Here is a 17,617-nt window from a genome sequence, read left to right as displayed (position 1 = left end):
AGGAGGACTTATGGGTCAAGGCCCTTTGACCCAAGGTCAAAAAAGCCAAAAAAAAAGTTCTGGGTTTTTGGGATGGTTTTTTTAGGCCGGGTCTTTGTTGGACCAGATCCAAACTGACCCATCCGTACGCATGCTGCATCCGGTACCTGTACCCAGGCGTGTCAACACGGGTGTGGGTGGTGGTCAGCCGTGTCCATGTGACATGGTGGGGTTTTATGACCACAATATGGATCCAATACTTGGATCCAACACGGTTACCGAAGCATGCACCCAACACCTTGGTCCAACATGTTTGTGGATCTCTTTACATATCCATATAGGTGTTCAAACTTCAAACACTCCCTAAAGGTTCGTTGACCATGATCAATAACAAATCTCTTGAAGACTAAACAAGTCCATATGCCTTGATGGATCGAACTAAACACAACTTTCACCATGACCACTGTTAAAATAAGTCAACCTCTTAAAGTTTTTCTTATTAAAGTTTTACTGAAGTCTGTTTTTGGTATTCTCTAAATAATGAGGGACCCATATGTAATTTCTTTCTTATGGCTGATCTCTATTTAAACAAGTAGAGATTAGACCTAATACAAGATTAAGACGTCTCTCTCTACCTCTTTTTCTTTTCAACATGGTATCAGAGCCATCTTTCTTTTCAACATGGTATCAGAGCCATTGACCTTTGGGGTGTGACTTCGGGGTCTGCGCTAAAGCGTGCGTGAAGAGTACCAGATCACGTGAAGGGGCGTGACTTCTGGGTCTGCGCTAAAGCGTGCGTGAAGGGTACCAGATCGTGTAAAGGGGACCAGACCTAAGTGTGTTCGATTTTTTTTTTTTGGAATCAAGTGGTATAGATCTGATAACAGATCTGCAGTCTGACAAGTCATGACTGAGATCTGTAATCATATCTAAAAGTCGAGGTGGAAGTATGGTTTTCGGTGGATCAAATCTGGTGGATATAGGTACGGTGCAGTAATGTTGTAGTGAAGTGGGTGGCGACCTGTTTTTGTCGTGGATGTGGGTGACGACCAGATTTGTCGTGGGTCAGTTTTTTCGTGTGTTTTGTTGTTCTGGTTGTCGTAAAATAAGTCGATCTGATCATATGTCGTGGACCAACATATTCTTTTGGATCTGATCGTTTGTTCAGGTTGCTGTGAAGCTTATATCGTCGTTTTGTTTTGGATCTGCATATTCTTTTGGATCTGATCGTTTGTTCAGGCTGCTGTGAAGATTAAAAAATCTTATATCGCCATTATTTTTATGTTCTGGCTATAAAAAAAAAACAGGAACTCTTATAGTCGTAGATCTGCATATTTCTTTGGATCTGATCGTATGTTCAGATCTAATCACAGATCTGGGTGTTGTGGTGAAGGCAAATCACTATAGTGGATCGGTTCATTGTGGAGCAGTTCATTTACGAACTGTGACAAGTTGTTTTTGTGTGCACGTGGACATTTACTGCAGCAACGTTAGTGGTTGTGGCTCCTTAGTTCATGTTATTCATTATGGGTGATGCTAAAAAATCTGATTATAAGAATGAAGCTATTGGGGAATATAAAGCCTTTGCCAATCCCTTCTCCTATGGTTCTTCTGTGAAATTAAATGAAACTAACTATGCAAGGTGGTCCAGAACTTTTATGATGTCCGTGTCTGGACATCGTAGAAAGCATATTCTATTGGAATCTGAACCTAATGATAAAACATGAAAATATAATACTTGGGACGAAGATAATGACATTGTTATGTCATGGATCATGAATAACATTGAATCTCATATTACAGAGGGCTTAATTTATTACAATACGGCTATACAGATGTGTGACACTTTTCATGATACATACTCTCAAGAGACGAATTGTGAGTCGTATTCTACAAGTTGAACATAAAATATATAATCTAAAGCAAGATGACCAATCATTAGCCCAGTACTATGCCTCGGTCAAGACAACCTTTGAAAGACTGAATACTCATAGGCCTTTGTGCTTCTCAAAACAGAAGGATCATCAAGAACAAACCATGGTTGCTCGTTTCCTCACAGGTCTATCATCAGAATTCTCAGTTGCAAAAGTTCAAATGTTGACTGGGTCAAATGTTCCTACTCTTGCTGATGCATACAATCGATTGAGTAGACTTGCCATCTCTCTTCCACAATCTCAACCTGCATCTCAGTCATCTGCTTTACCTGTACCATCTAGTTATAGACGAGAAAATACTATGCATGTTAGAGGCAGAGGTCGTGGAAGAGGTATGAGAGGTAGAGGCAAACTCCAATGTACCTATTGTGGAAAATAAGGACATTTAGAAGATCACTGCTGGGATAAACATGGACGGCCTGCATTTTCTCCATTGAAGCCGAATGTTCCAAAAGCTAATGTTACAAAACTAGAAGTGGAGCATGAAATCAATTTTCCTAGTGAATCTATCACTCTTAGCCGTGCTGAATATGCGGAGCTGGTTTCTCTTCATCCTTCAAGTTCCTCTTCTCCTGTTGCTTGTGTGGCCTACTCTACTGGAGACCATCTTTCCCTTCATGATAGTAAGTGAATTATTGACTCTGGTGCATCTAGACATCTATGTGGAAACTATAAAAAATTTTTAGATCTAAAAGCTATTACTGCACATCGGGGAGTCTCATTAGCTGATGGTAGTTCCTCCCTGGTTATTGGTCAGGGAAATGTCTCTATATCCTCTTCTTTGCAGTTGAAAAATATCCTTCATGCTCCTTCATTTCCTCAAAGTTTATTATAAGTGAGTTGCCTTACAAAAGAGCTAAATTGTAGAGTGATATTTGATCCTGTGTGCTGTCATTTTCAGGATTTGCTGATGGGGAAGAAGATTGGTGGAGGCTATGAAGAAAATAGAGTCTACTATCTACATCACCCTGTGGGAATCATTTGTGCTGCAGTTGATTCTTCCTCGAGTCCTGTTCAGTGGCATCGTCGTCTCGGACATCCTTCATTGTCGAAGCTTCGTCGTATCATTCCTCAAATTCCGTCTACTACATCATTCCAGTGTGAAGCATGTCAGTTGGACAAGCATCATCGAAGTTCGTTTCTTTCTAGTCAGAGTCAGTCCAGTCATAAGGTCTTTGAACTTCTTCATGCGGATGCATGGAGTCCCAGTAAGATTCCTACCAGGACCCAATGTCGTTATTACCTTGTTATTGATGATGATTTTTCTAAGTTGTCCTGGGTGTTCTTAATAAAAGAAAGATTTGAAGTTCCTAGTATCCTCAAGTCATTAGTTATTGAAATAAAGACTCAGTTTGAATCTGTTGTCAAGATTATTCGCACTAATAATGCCCTTGAGTTTAAAACCAAAGCACTATTGCAATTTTATCGAGACCATGACATTCAACCCCAAACCTCTTGTGCCTATACTTTCGAACAAAATGGGGTGACTGAGCGAAAACACATGCACCTCCTTGATGTAGCCCGCACCCTTATGATTCAATCCAATGTTACTGCTTCATATTGAAAGATTTGCAATGCTCGAATTCTTCCACGCGTGAGAGCTGAGAAACAGAGAGAGAGAGAGAGAGAGAGAGAGAGAGAGAGAGAGAGAGAGAGAGAGAGAGAGAGAGAGCCGATGCCCAAAATTATATGGGACGACTGCTATTCTAATCCCTTTATAATAACATACTAATACAAAGATTAGGGTACTAAAATACCCTTATTACAAGAGAATAAATTACACAGTGCCATTAATGAATGGCAATGATCACAGGTCTGGATCTCCTGACCCGTGACCCGTAACCCGTAACAAGAGATACACTTCTTTTCACCCTCCTTCAAGTTGTGCATGGTCTTGAACCATGAACAACTTGCCTTTTAACATCCAAAATCTGTCTTTTGTAAAAATATCCGCCACTTGATCTGTAGTTCGTACAAATTCGGGCTCAATCTCTTTCTCTTCTACTTTTTGTCTCACAAAATGCTGATCTATTTCAATATGTTTGGCACGACTGTGATGGATTGGATTAAAAGACATACTAATGGCACTTTGGTTGTCACACAAAAGAAGTGATCAAGAGATCGATTCTCCTACTTTTATCAGTAAATGTCTAATCCAAGTAGCTTCAGCAGTGGCGGCTGCCATTGACCTGTATTCAGCCTCTGTACTGGATCTGACAACAACCTTTTGTTTCTTACTACTCCAAGAAACCAAATTCATCCCAACAAACACACAATAGCCGGATACTGATTTGCGTTCATCTGGATCTCTCGCCCAGTCCGCATCAGAATAGACAGTGATCTCATGTGCATTTTGCCCATTGGTCTTTCTCTTATATAAAGGGCCATCCCCAACCGTTCCCTTCAGATATCGAAGTATCCGTTTAACCGCTTCCATATGCCCTTCACATGGTGCATGCATAAACCGAGATACTTGATTCATAGAGTAAACTATATCAGGGCGAGTAAAAGTGAGGTATTGTAACATACCCACTATGCTACGATACTGTGTGTGATTTTCATATGGATCTCCATCTTGAGAGCTAAGCCTTTGGTGAAGAACGCTAGGAGTTCCCTAGGGCTTGCAGTCTTTTATACCTGCTTTATTGAGAACATCAATGGTATACTTATGTTGAGTGAGAGTCATCTCTTTAGGGGTACTGTCGACTTCAACTCCAAGAAAGTATTGTAGTTTGCCAAGGTCCTTCATTTTGAACCTCTGATTCAAGAGATGTTTGACTTCTTCAATGTGCTCATTGGAATTACCAGTGATGATAATATCATCTACATATATCAACAACAGAGTAATTGTGTCTTGGTTCTTAAATATAAATAAGGAGTGGTCAAGAAGAGATTTCTTAAAACCATATTTTTGTATTTGAAGAGAAAAACTATCGAACCAAGATCGAGATGCCTGCTTCAATCCATATATCGCCCTTTTTAGTCTGCATACATATTTTGTATGATTGCCTTCTGCGTAACCTGTGGGTTGTTCCATGTATACTTCCTCTATCAAATTTTCATGAAGAAAGGCATTCTTCACATCAAGTTGGCTAGTAGTCCATTGATGTTCAATAGCTAAAGAAAGTATGACTCTGATTGTCCCCATTTTCACCACTGGACTAAAGGTTTCATCATAGTCCTGTCCTTGCTCCTGTGTAAAACCTTTGGCTACAAGTCTCGCCTTGTATCACTCTATAGTCCCATATGGTTTATACTTTATTTTGTACACCCATTTCGAACCAACAATATTTCTGTCAGGTGGTCTTGGTACAACATCCTACTTACCACATTCATGTAGAGCTTCCATTTCCTCATTCATTGCTTCAATCCATCTTCTGGAATTTGATGCTTGGGAGAACGTTGTGGGTTCATCTTCTTTGCTCAAGGCTGTTAGAAAGAGTTGAAAATCTAATGAGAAATTTTCATAACTGACCCATCTTTCAATTGGATAACGAGAACGAGTGGATCTTCTAGCATCAACGATGTTGGATGTAGAGGATGTGTCCATTTCTGGATTAACTATGGTGGGCGACTCTCTTTCTCGTCGAGTGTAAACAAGACCTTTATACCTTTCTGGATCCAAAGTTGGGTCTGTGTTTTCATGGGCAATCATCTCATCAGCAGACACAAATTTCTTATCCTTTTGAGTACAATTTGAGGGGCATGCATCACTAGCTTCGGAAAAAAGTTCATAATTCAGCCAAGGATAATAAGTTTCAATTTTAGAATTTGATTCTAAAGAGCTAGTATATCGACAATCAAAATTCAATGTAGAGTTTCCATTTCCTCATTCATTGCTTCAATCCATCTTCTGGAATTTGATGCTTGGGAGAACGTTGTGGGTTCATCTTCTTTGCTCAAGGCTGTTAGAAAGAGTTGAAAATCTAATGAGAAATTTTCATAACTGACCCATCTTTCAATTGGATGACGAGAACGAGTGGATCTTCTAGCATCAACGATGTTGGATGTAGAGGATGTGTCCATTTCTGGATTAACTATGGTGGGCGACTCTCTTTCTTGTCGAGTGTAAACAAGACCTTTATACCTTTCTGGATCCAAAGTTGGGTCTGTGTTTTCATGGGCAATCATCTCATCAGCAGACACAAATTTCTTATCCTTTTGAGTACAATTTGAGGGGCATGCATCACTAGCTTCGAAAAAAAGTTCATAATTCAGCCAAGGATAATAAGTTTCAATTTTAGAATTTGATTCTGAAGAGCTAGTATATCGACAATCAAAATTCAATGTAGAGCTTCCATTTCCTCATTCATTGCTTCAATCCATCTTCTGGAATTTGATGCTTGGGAGAACGTTGTGGGTTCATCTTCTTTGCTCAAGGCTGTTAGAAAGAGTTGAAAATCTAATGAGAAATTTTCATAACTGACCCATCTTTCAATTGGATGACGAGAACGAGTGGATCTTCTAGCATCAACGATGTTGGATGTAGAGGATGTGTCCATTTCTGGATTAACTATGGTGGGCGACTCTCTTTCTCGTAGAGTGTAAACAAGACCTTTATACCTTTCTGGATCCAAAGTTGGGTCTGTGTTTTCATGGGCAATCATCTCATCAGCAGACACAAATTTCTTATCCCTTTGAGTACAATTTGAGGGGCATGCATCACTAGCTTCGGAAAAAAGTTCATAATTCAGCCAAGGATAATAAGTTTCAATTTTAGAATTTGATTCTGAAGAGCTAGTATATCGACAATCAAAATTCAATTCATCGAAGATGACATTTCTTGATATTTTGATGCGCTTGCTCGTCGGGTCATAGCACCTGTACCCTTTATAGTCATCAACATAACCCACAAACCTGCACTTCAGGGCCTTGTTCTGAAACTTATGTCTCATTGAACTATCAACATGAACATAGCATAAACAACCAAACACACGCAAATCATGATAGTTGGGATGTGCACCAAATAGAGAAAAGTAAGGAGACTTGTTTTCCAAAATAGTCATGGGCAATCGATTTATCACATGAACTACAAAATGAAAGGCCTCTGTCCATAAAGTAATTGGAAGATTACTATCATGCATCATGCTCATCGCACTCTCAACAATATGGCGATGCTTCCTTTCAGCAATCCCATTCTGCTGAGGTGTGTGTGGGCAAGACACCCTTCTCCTTATCCCATTACTTTGAAGAAAGTTAGTAAAGTCAATGGAAGAAAATTCACCTCCTCCGTCACATTGAAAATTAAGGATGTTTTCAGAAAATTGATTTTTGATAAAGGAATGGAAGTTTCAGAACAACTTGAAAGTCTCAGATTTGTGTTTCATGAAAAATATCTAAGAATAACTGTCAACAAATATAAGATAATATCTAGTTCCGGATATGGAAGCAACTGGGGCAGGTCCCTAAACATCAGAACAGATAATCTCAAAAGGTCTTGAACTCTTTTATTTATAAAATAAAAAGGTAAGACATGACTCTTACATAAGAGACAACTAGAACATTTGTTGTCATTGATATTTATTCCTAAACTTGACTTGGGAATGAGGTTATTTGAAACAAGCTTTTCAATGAAACTACTACTGCAATGACCTAGACGACCATGCCAAAGATTTGACTTATTGATTTCAGAGACACTAAAGACACATGTAGAATTCTCAGAAGGCAACGATGAGTGGAGCTTCAAGTTTGGGTCTGCAGGGCGAATATGTGTTGAAGGATCTTCTTGAAAAATATACATATTGCCTTGCCGTTTTTCTCTAGCGAACGTCTCCTTCGTGCAGAGGTCCTTGACAAGAACAGAAGAGGGAGTAAATTCAACTAAGGGTTTGATATCATCAACAAGTTTAGAAACTGAAACAATGTTTTTCTTGATGTTAAGAGCATAAAGAACTTTTGAAAGGTCGATAGAAGATTTTGACAAGGGTATAATGATGTTTCCAATATGAGAAATAGAGTGGTGGGATCCATCCCCAGTAACTATACTACTTCTACAAATGGAACAAGGTTTATGAGCTTACCGACATCACCGGTAACGTGAGTCGCTGCGCCAGAGTCCACGTACCAAGTACCTTGCTCATTCTGTTTCAGATTCAATCCTGCTAAAGCTGACAACAATAACTCCTTTACTTCTCCGCTGGTCCTTGTACTTTCTGTGCCTCTCTTTGCTTCAGTTTGTGTCGATTTTCCTTTATTTTGGGGATTGAACCAACAGTTAGCTTTGATATGCCCCTTTTTATTACATAGAAAGCAAGTATGAATTGACCTCTGTCTTTGTGGATTAATGTATGTGTTGGGTGTAGGCAATAATCCACGGCCTCCTTGACCACTTCTCCCTTGTCCTCCTTTTCCATTGATATCATAGCTTCCTCGTCCTCCTGCATAAGTAATCCCTGTAGCAAGAACTTCTTGTGCCCCAGTATGCATAGATGATTCTTCAGAAAATCCCTTTAGGTTCATCTCATATTGTAATAATTTTGCACGTAGATCTTCAAAGTTGGGCAGCTCAGGTAAACATAACAAGGAAGTAACAATCATATGATAGTCGGATCCCAATCCACTGAGAGTTTGCTATACCAAATCTTTATCAGTTACTGCACATCCAACAACTGCTAGTTGATCTGTGATAACCTTCATTTTGTTCAAGTATTCTATGATGGTCATGAAATCCTTTCTTAACATTTAAATTTCTCTTTTAAGAAACATAATCCTGGCCTGAGAAGCCTCTGAGTATGTCTGAACAAGTCTGTCCCAAAGGTTCATGACAGTGCGGTCATTTGGAATTGCTACAAGCACCTCTTCTGACGGTGTAGATGTAATATAAGCAACTAGCGCTTGGTCTCTTTTCATTCAAGCTACAAATTCAGGATTTCTAACATATATCGTAGTAGATGCTCCTTTGCTGTCCCTTTCTTCTCGTGATATGAACTCAGGAGGAACTGGAACAGATCCATCCAGATGTCCGGAAAGATCCTGACTCCTAATGAAAGTCATGATTTGCCTCTTCCAAGTCAAGAAGTTAGAATTGTTTAATTTTTCAGACACGAGTTGACTGAGGCAGCTTGAAGAAAGAACCGACTGAGTAGGAAGTGAATCCATGTTTCACAATATTAAGAGTGTGTCCAGCACAATCTGTCTACAGTTTATGTAACCCCCTTTTTTTTACAGAAACTAATTCAGATCAATGTCTAATTTAAAACATATATTGAATATCTATCAGATTTCTGATTTTCAGAAGAGAATGAATACTGAATATGAAAACCACAAAATAAATAAATAAATATGTGAATAGGAATTCACACTCGGTGTTGACGCAGTGCTTTCAAGCTAAAATAGATAAAATGGTAGAAATGAGGGTAACGTCAGGTCTGAGCCTGGTCAGATCTGATCAAGGATGTGGCTGGATCAAATAAGAACCCGATTACGTGATTAGATCACGCTCTGATCGAAAACAATAAACAATATATGTTGACGACAGATTGAAGAATGAGAGAAGGGTTTGAGATCGATTACCTGGATTGAGTTGACTTAGATTTATCAGAGAAAAAAGTTTGATCAGATCTGATTAACGTCAGATCTGATCGAGATCATGAGGCAAAGAAAAATAAGGTGAGACAGATATGATTAACGTCAGATCTAATTACCGTCAGATTTGATTAACGTCAGATCTGATCGAGAAGAAAATTGAGGAATGAATATTCAGACAAGATTGAGGAAACAGTCAGAAGAAAAAATTTTCTTGACTTAGAAGAGAAAATCGATAGGGTTCAGATCTTTCAGACGTACCTTTGAGATCGATTCCAGTTCCAGCTGTAGCGTGACTCTGATACCATGAAAGATTTGCAATGCTCGAATTCTTCCACGCGTGAAAGCTGAGAGAGAGAGAGAGAGAGAGAGAGAGAGAGAGAGAGAGAGAGAGAGAGAGAGAGAGAGAGAACCGATGCCCAAAGTTATATGGGTCGGCTGCTATTCTAATCCCTTTATAATAACATACTAATACAAAGATTAGGGTAATAAAATACCCTTATTACAAGAGAATAAATTACACAGTGCCATTAATGAAATGGCAATGATCACGGGTCTGGATCTCTTGACCCGTGACCCATAACAAGAGATACACTTCTTTTCACATATTGGGGTGATGCAGTTATCACAACTTGTTATTTGATCAACCACATGCCTTTATCATCCGTGGAAGACCAAATTCCTTTGCAAATCCTGTATCCTAATGTACCTCTCTTCTCTTTTTCGCCGTGTGTTTGTTTTGTGCATAGACTCGGACCTGACCGTGATAAATTAACCACTCAAGCCACTAAGTATATGTTTATAGGGTGATGTAGTTATCACAACTTGTTATTTGATCAACCACATGCCTTTATCATCCGTGGAAGACCAAATTCCTTTGCAAATCCTGTATCCTAATGTACCTCTCTTCTCTTTTTCGCCGTGTGTTTGTTTTGTGCATAGACTCAGACCTGACCGTGATAAATTAGCCACTCAAGCCACTAAGTGTATGTTTATAGGCTATCCAAAGAATCAGAAGGGGTATCGATGTTATGATCCGATTTCCCGTCGGGAGTATGTTAGTGCGGATGTATCTTTCTTGGAGTCTATTCCATATTATTCCTGTACTGGTGCTCAGTTGCAAACTGATCAAGATGACTCCTTTCCTCTTCCTGTTCCTCCTTTTCCTTTGGAATCAGTGCCCCCATTACCGAATCCAACTCCACCTACCTCACGGTTTCACAATCCTCCATTGGTGTATGCACGTAAAGCTCCACCTCCTCCAGTGCCTCCATCATCTTCTTCTCCTGAGGTAAGTGTTCCTGATAGCAATGACATTCATGTTGATGATAACATGCCAATAGCTCTACGAAAGGGGACACGACAATGTACCTTATATCCTATGTCTCAATTTGTGTCAGATGCCAGAATTGGTAATCAGATGAAAGCTTTTATCTCAGCCTTATCTGCTGAAACTATTCCTCTGAATTATCAAACGACCGTTCTTGATAGCAAGTGAAAGCAGGCTATGCAAGATGAAATGGATGCTTTACTATCTCAACAGACATGGGATCTTGTTGATCCCCCAATGGATGTGGACATCGTTGGATGCAAATGGGTATATACCATTAAGTACAACTCAGATGGTTCAATTGAAAGATATAAGGCCAAGCTAGTAGCTAAAGGTTATACTCAGACATATGGTGTTGATTTCTTTGAGACATTTTCTCCTGTCGCGCGGATGGGCACCATCCGTCTTGTTCTCTCGGTAACTGTTCACCATGGATGGAGTTTGTGTCAACTAGATGTGAAGAATGCATTCTTATATGGGGATTTGTCTGAGACAGTATACATGCAACAACCTCCTGCGTTCAAGGTTGAGGGGGAGTGTCAGAAGGTGTGCAGATTAAGAAAGGCGATATATGGGCTGAAGCAAAATCCTCGTGCATGGTTTTAAAAGTTGTTTGATGTGATGTCAAAGTTTGGTTTTGATAGGTCAACGTCAGACCACTCATTATTTATTAAGAAAACTAACTCAGGCCTAGTCGTTATGGTGGTATATGTGGATGACATCATCCTTACAAGAGATAACATGAAAGAGATTGCAGCTACAAAGGCTCATCTTCAAAAACATTTTGTTACCAAAGACCTTGGTCCACTTAGATACTTTCTGGGCATAGAAGTAGCCAGGAGCAGTGAAGGAGTGATTTTGTCTCAACGAAAGTATGTTTTTGATCTATTAAAAGAGACAATAATGTTGGGAGCTAAACCATCAAATATTCCCATGGATCACAAAGTTCATTTATTGGACAAGGGGTCAAAACCCGTTGATAGCAGGAGTTATCGCTCGTTGGTAGGGAAGTTATTGTATGTGACAGTGACTAGACCTGATATTGCTTTGGCTGTAAGCAAGGTTGGCCAATTCATGGACAAACCAATAGAGCTACACTGAAATGCTACAATGATGATACTCAGGTATTTAAAATCTTTCCCTGAAAAAGGGTTATTATTCAAGAAGTGGGTACTCTGGAGGTAATTGCTTACTCTGATGCTGATTATGCTGGGTCTGTAGAGGATAAAAATCTACCACAGGATTCTGTGTATTTATGGGAGGTAACTTAATCTCTTGGAGAAGCAAGAAGCAAACCGTGGTCGCTAGGTCGAGTGCCGAATCTGAATATAAGGCTATGACCCAAACTGCAGCTGAATTGATGTGGGTTCGAACTGCATTGACTGATCTTCAAGTGAAGGTTTCATCTCTTATGGTGATGATGCGTGATAACAAGGTGGCTACATATATAGCAAATAATTTGGTATTTCATGAGAGGACAAAACATATTGAAGTTCACTGCCACTACATAAGAGATATGGTTCAAGCTGGACATATATCTACCAAGCATGTAATCTCTGAGGATCAAGTTGCAGATATTTTTACAAAGCCTCTTGCTAGGTCCAGTTTCTCAAAATGTTGCGGCAAGCTGAGCATGATTGATATTTATGCTCCAGCTTGAGGGGCAGTGTTAAAATAAGTCGACCTCTTAAAGTTTTACTTAAGCCTGTTTTTGGTATTCTCTAAATAATGAAGGACCCATATGTAATTTCTTTCTTATGACTGATCTCTATTTAAACAAGTAGAGATTAGACCTAATACAAGATTAAGACGTCTCTCTCTACCTCTTTTTCTTTTCAACAGCCACAAAGTGGGCTTAGTTGCATAGCCTCATTTGATTCTTTGTTAGGTCTTTTAATTAGGGTTGGGAAACAAGCTGAGCCACTCATGGCTTAGCTCGTAAAGAGCTTATTTAAACTCGTAAAATAGGTTCGGCAAGCTGAATATGAAAAATAGGTACTCGACTTGGCTCAACTTGTGTAAGCTCGTTAGGTAGTAAGAAATATATTTTATATGTATTTTTTGTAATCCTATTTCTTCTAGCTCTAAAACAATGTATTCTTTTTTAATAAAAAGCTAGCTTGAACTCATTTGCTCTAACTCAGGGTCATTATGAGCTCGAGATCGACTTGGCTTGCCACAAAAAAGTGCGAAGCTTGAACACTTCAAGCTCGACTCATTCAGCTCGTTTACCGGCCCTACTCTCAATGTGCAGAGAGATACGTTACTATGTATCTCGGCTAAATGATGTTTTGGCCAAAACACAGTTCAAAAAATGTCATGTAACAAAAAATGCATCTAATGCTATGTCACACGGGCTCTTCTAACAGGGCACCACACCCGTGTTGCACCCAGGTGGGTGCGACACTTGGACACAACTTCCATTGTGTTAGGTGAAGTCAACCACACTGAGGTCCATTTCTATCCAAAAGTAGATTCAGTTAACCATAATCAAGTCAATTTTTATCTATTATATATATACATATATATATATATATATATAAATACATAAATGCACACAAATACACATAGTGTTAACTTAAAACTGTTAAAAATTATATATATATATATATATATATATATATATATATATATATATATATATATATATATATATATATATCCTCTTCGCACCCCCGCACCCAAGTTTTTTTAAAGTGCCGCATCGCCGCATCCACACCCGTACCCGCACCCTCATCCGCACCTGCACCTATGTGACATAGATCTAATGTTAAACCAATCTCCATTCTCCTCTATTTGAGTGATCCATTGCCATGTCGGGTCTCTTGATGCCATCCTCCTTCAAAAAACTCAAGAACAAGTGAAAAACAATGATTTTTTTACCTTAATAGCTCAATCCTCTCTCATGCATAATGGGTAGAAAGATGTAACAACAAACAAAAAAAGATAGATTTTTTTACCTCAATGCACTTTTTTGAGTGAAAAATAGGTTGGAAGACATTTTTGGGGAGGAAAAATATAAAAGCCCTCTCTCTCTCTCTCTCGCACAAGAATTGGACCCCAAATGCTCTCAAGCCCTTAAAGGTGTGAAATGAGGGAACTAACCCTAAGGGGTCTTTAAAACCCAGAGAAAAAAATTGGCCATCTTAAATTTCCCCCACTAGTATGCACTGTATACGATGTATCGTACAAGGTGGCACGATTTGCACTCGTATTGCAATACGAGTGTGTATTGTGTCATAATGGCACATTGATACGACTCTTACAACATTGGTATAATAGACAAGCTGCATGCACCACATTTTAAATCAGCAAAGATGCCTATTTTCCTATGTCACAAAGATTTGTGGACATGTGACTTGAGTTCGACTCATAAGTCTGATTTTTTTTTTTGGAAAATGGGACACGAGGGCACAAAGTTGTTTAATTTTTTCATCAATAAAAATTACTTTTGATATTTTCACAGTCAAAAATACATTTTATTGAAAAATATAAAAATATAAAAATGTTAAAATAATGACCGTACATGTCGGTGTCTGTGTTGGCATGTTCTCTTGTGTCACCAGAGACACGCTCAAAATGGCATGTCCCTATGACATAGCTATTTTCAGATGAAAGGTGTCATTTTTACACCATTTTTTGAAACAAATGGGTTTAGGTCTTGGGTGATGTACAGAGTATCCACCTATTGTCTTAAGAACCTGATGGAGGCACGCTGCATTTGCATTTGCTATTGCATAGTGGATCTTTTTGATATGTCATGCCTATGTTTGCTGTTGGCAGTGATGAGTTATCTGTTGATAACTGATGATGATTTTACTTGTAAACCTATATGATTGTTCTTGTACTTTACTGCTCTTGGATTTCTTCATGTGGGAAATTTTTTCCTTGTTTGAATGCATCTATTATGATGGAAATAAAGACAGGTTTGTGGAGCAGTCAACTAATCCAGAAACATGATGATGCAAGATCTGGGCATAGAAGCTAAAGAAGCTGCTGTGCGAGAGGTGGCAAAGCTTCTACAACTTCCTGAGCACTTGTCATCTATTGCCTCCATCAAGGCAGATTATGTTCTTCGCCAACAGGTACAATATCATTCAAATTTACCCCATTTTCTATTGTCTTTGTTAATTCACACACATACATGCATACCTCATTAATTAATCAAATTGGAAACTGTCTCAGTTGTAGCATAAATGCAGCGTGAGGCTTTTGGCCTAAACATGACGTATTCAGCGCATTTCTCTTGTACTTTTGTGCAAAGAATGGATGCGTTATCAGTCACCAATACAAAATCCACCTCCTGGGTGACCTTACCCCTATGTTGAGATTTGTTGATTTTGCTCAGTCACCAATACAAAATCCACCTCCTGGGTGGCCTTTCCCCTATGTTGATATGTGTTGATTTTGTTCTGTGCATGCATGCCCACATGCAATTGGACTTGCAACAGCCTGATAAGCTATCTTTCCTATGCATGGAAACAGTACAAAATCCACCTCCTGGGTGACCTTACCCCTATGTTGAGATTTGTTGATTTTGCTCAGTCACCAATACAAAATCCACCTCCTGGGTGGCCTTTCCCCTATGTTGATATTTGTTGATTTTGTTCTGTGCATGCATGTCCACATGCAATTGGACTTGCAAAAGCCTGATAAGCTATCTTTCCTATGCATGGAAATAAGTGTAAATGTCGGACGTGAGTGTAGATTGGGCTTAGGCTATCAGTCTTTGGATGAAACTGAGCCATATTGAGATGGATAGATGGATCTATTTGGCAACTCTTGCTCCATAAAACAGCATCGTGGCAGTGTTAAAAAGCACAGAACTAAGGGTAGACGGCCACCTAGTGATAAGAAAACTATTAACTATGAGATGTATAATTTACCTCACTTTGGCAAATGCGTTAAGTAATTTCTGCTTGCTTTTAACATTTTAACAATTTTTTCTAACAGCTTGTTCTAAGATATACATAAATTAATATTGTTTCTTTTGATTGGGCCTGCAGAATAATTATTTTCAATCTTTTCTATATAAAGTTATCAGTAGTCTTATGGCTTTGCACTTTTTCATGGTATGTACAGTTGCGATGACATAGTGGTGGTCTTATTATTAGAAAAAGCTTGATAAGGAAGAAGCACCTTTGTTATGGTGCTAAATAAGTGCATTTGTGATATGGATCGTATTGATCCAGACCCAAAGATCCAGGAGCTTGAGTTGATGGGGCCCACTCATGGGGCGCCCCTCCTAAATTTGGACCAAGGGGCTTGGTGGGGCCCACTCAAGGGGCGTCTCCCCTATTTCTGGACTTGTTGGAAGGTTCTGTAAGCTGGGTTAATATCATTCTAAAAATGGAAGAAGGAAGACGAAGGTGATGGTTTACTTTTGGAGGACAGAGTTCCAGAAATAGGCTAGTACAAGAAGGCTTAACCTAGAATTAGAAGAATATTAAAAATGTTTTGGTAATTTGTGTAAAGGGTTTATGAGGCCCTCTAGGTCTATAAATAGTCCTGTATTTCCCTTTTGTAAGATAGGAAATGAAATTGAACTTCTCTTTCAATCTCTCTCTCTAAAGGGTGTGTCCCTCTCTCTCTTTAAATTTTGCCCCTCTTTCTCTTCTCTATCTCACGTCTCTTCTCTCTCTATCTCTCTCTAGGGATCGTCCCTCTCATTTCTCTTTGGTGAACAGACCTCTAGTGTGCCGTATGCACTCACTTGGAGCTTAGGCTGCTGCCCAAGGTTAAAGCAATCGAACGGGTGCCAACTCGAGTCCCGGCGGTCCGCACCTCCCCGAGCCAAACCCTGGTGGAACCAACCTTAACCCGCTTTCCCAACCCTCTGTATCCCCTTTAAGTCACCCTGGCCTAAATAAGTATGATAAGTCTGTTGCCTTATCCAAAGCCTACGTTTGAACCTACCCGAACTCAATTCAGCCTACCTGATTTCTGTTGAACCCAAAAACTTCATCAGACTTCATGAATTTACCGAGCCCAAACCGTGAGGGATTTGAGTTTGATTTTTTGACTCAGTGTTCTTCAGTGTGTCTAGAACTAAACCCATGAATTTTAGGATTTATTGAGTTTCTAGCTCTGAGAACTCGATTTTGCAATTTGGGTCCGTCAGATCCAAACCCAACCAGTCCCAACATAACCCTGAGTTTTCCTGCAACTTTAAAAAATCATATCTCCCTGATCCTGTGTCGTCTACTCCTGAAATTTAAATAGAAATCATCCTTCCAAATTTGAGAATTTTCTGTTGCATCGTTCTATGTTGTTAAAGGCACTCCTTAATTATGAGAATACCCTTAAGAGCTTGGCCGAAGAGACAAGTACAAAAGATGGACATGAGGTATTCTCTATTGGCATGGGCTGTGGTAGAGACAGAGGAAGTCAAAGGGGTGGAAGAAAACATGGTCGAGGAGGAAATCATGGAGGCCGTGGAATATTGCCTTTGCCAAAGACGCCTCCAATTAATCAAGGAAAGGGTATTCCCGCTTGCTACATTTGTAAGAAACCTGGCCATACTAAAGCAAACTGCCAGTTTAAGAATGATCCCAAGTATAATCTGCAAGTGTCCTCTCAAAACAAGAATCAGAATAAGACTCACAATTCAGATTCACAAATTGGTGAAGGACAAACTTGAGGAGGGCAAAGCAGAGTGGATAAACAGTTACTATTGGCAGCCCTCTTAGGCCTTAATCTGAAGCAAAATGATCAAGGGGTATCACACATAGATTCAGGTGCTGCTAGCCATGTAATTGGAGATAAAGGTAAGCTCCTAAAGTTGATTCCTTATTCTGGTAATTCAAATGTCATAACTGGTTATGAAACTCGACATCCCATCACACATATT

The 17,617-nt window shown here is 39.3% G+C and overlaps 1 protein-coding gene across 2 annotated transcripts in view; it reads left to right on the top strand.

Moving 5' to 3' along the window:
* LOC149833107 (exocyst complex component SEC6-like) overlaps positions 1–17,617 on the top strand; it is a 161,457-nt gene that overhangs the window by 3,534 nt on the left and 140,306 nt on the right. The window contains exon 2 of one of the 2 annotated variants that reach the window (XM_090014914.1): positions 14,694–14,852. In XM_090014914.1, coding sequence (XP_089871040.1) covers positions 14,724–14,852 — 129 coding nt within the window. In that variant the 5' untranslated portion in view covers positions 14,694–14,723. Of the gene's footprint in view, positions 1–14,689; positions 14,853–17,617 lie in introns of both variants that reach the window. The other variant, XM_090014913.1, reaches the window with a different exon arrangement.

The sequence above is a fragment of the Nuphar pumila genome, chromosome 7 (assembly GCF_984573655.1).
Source record: "Nuphar pumila chromosome 7, dmNupPumi1.hap1.1, whole genome shotgun sequence".
NCBI lineage: Eukaryota > Viridiplantae > Streptophyta > Magnoliopsida > Nymphaeales > Nymphaeaceae > Nuphar > Nuphar pumila.
Note: the sequence above shows the minus strand (reverse complement) of the source record. Positions and strands in the feature narration are given on the sequence as shown.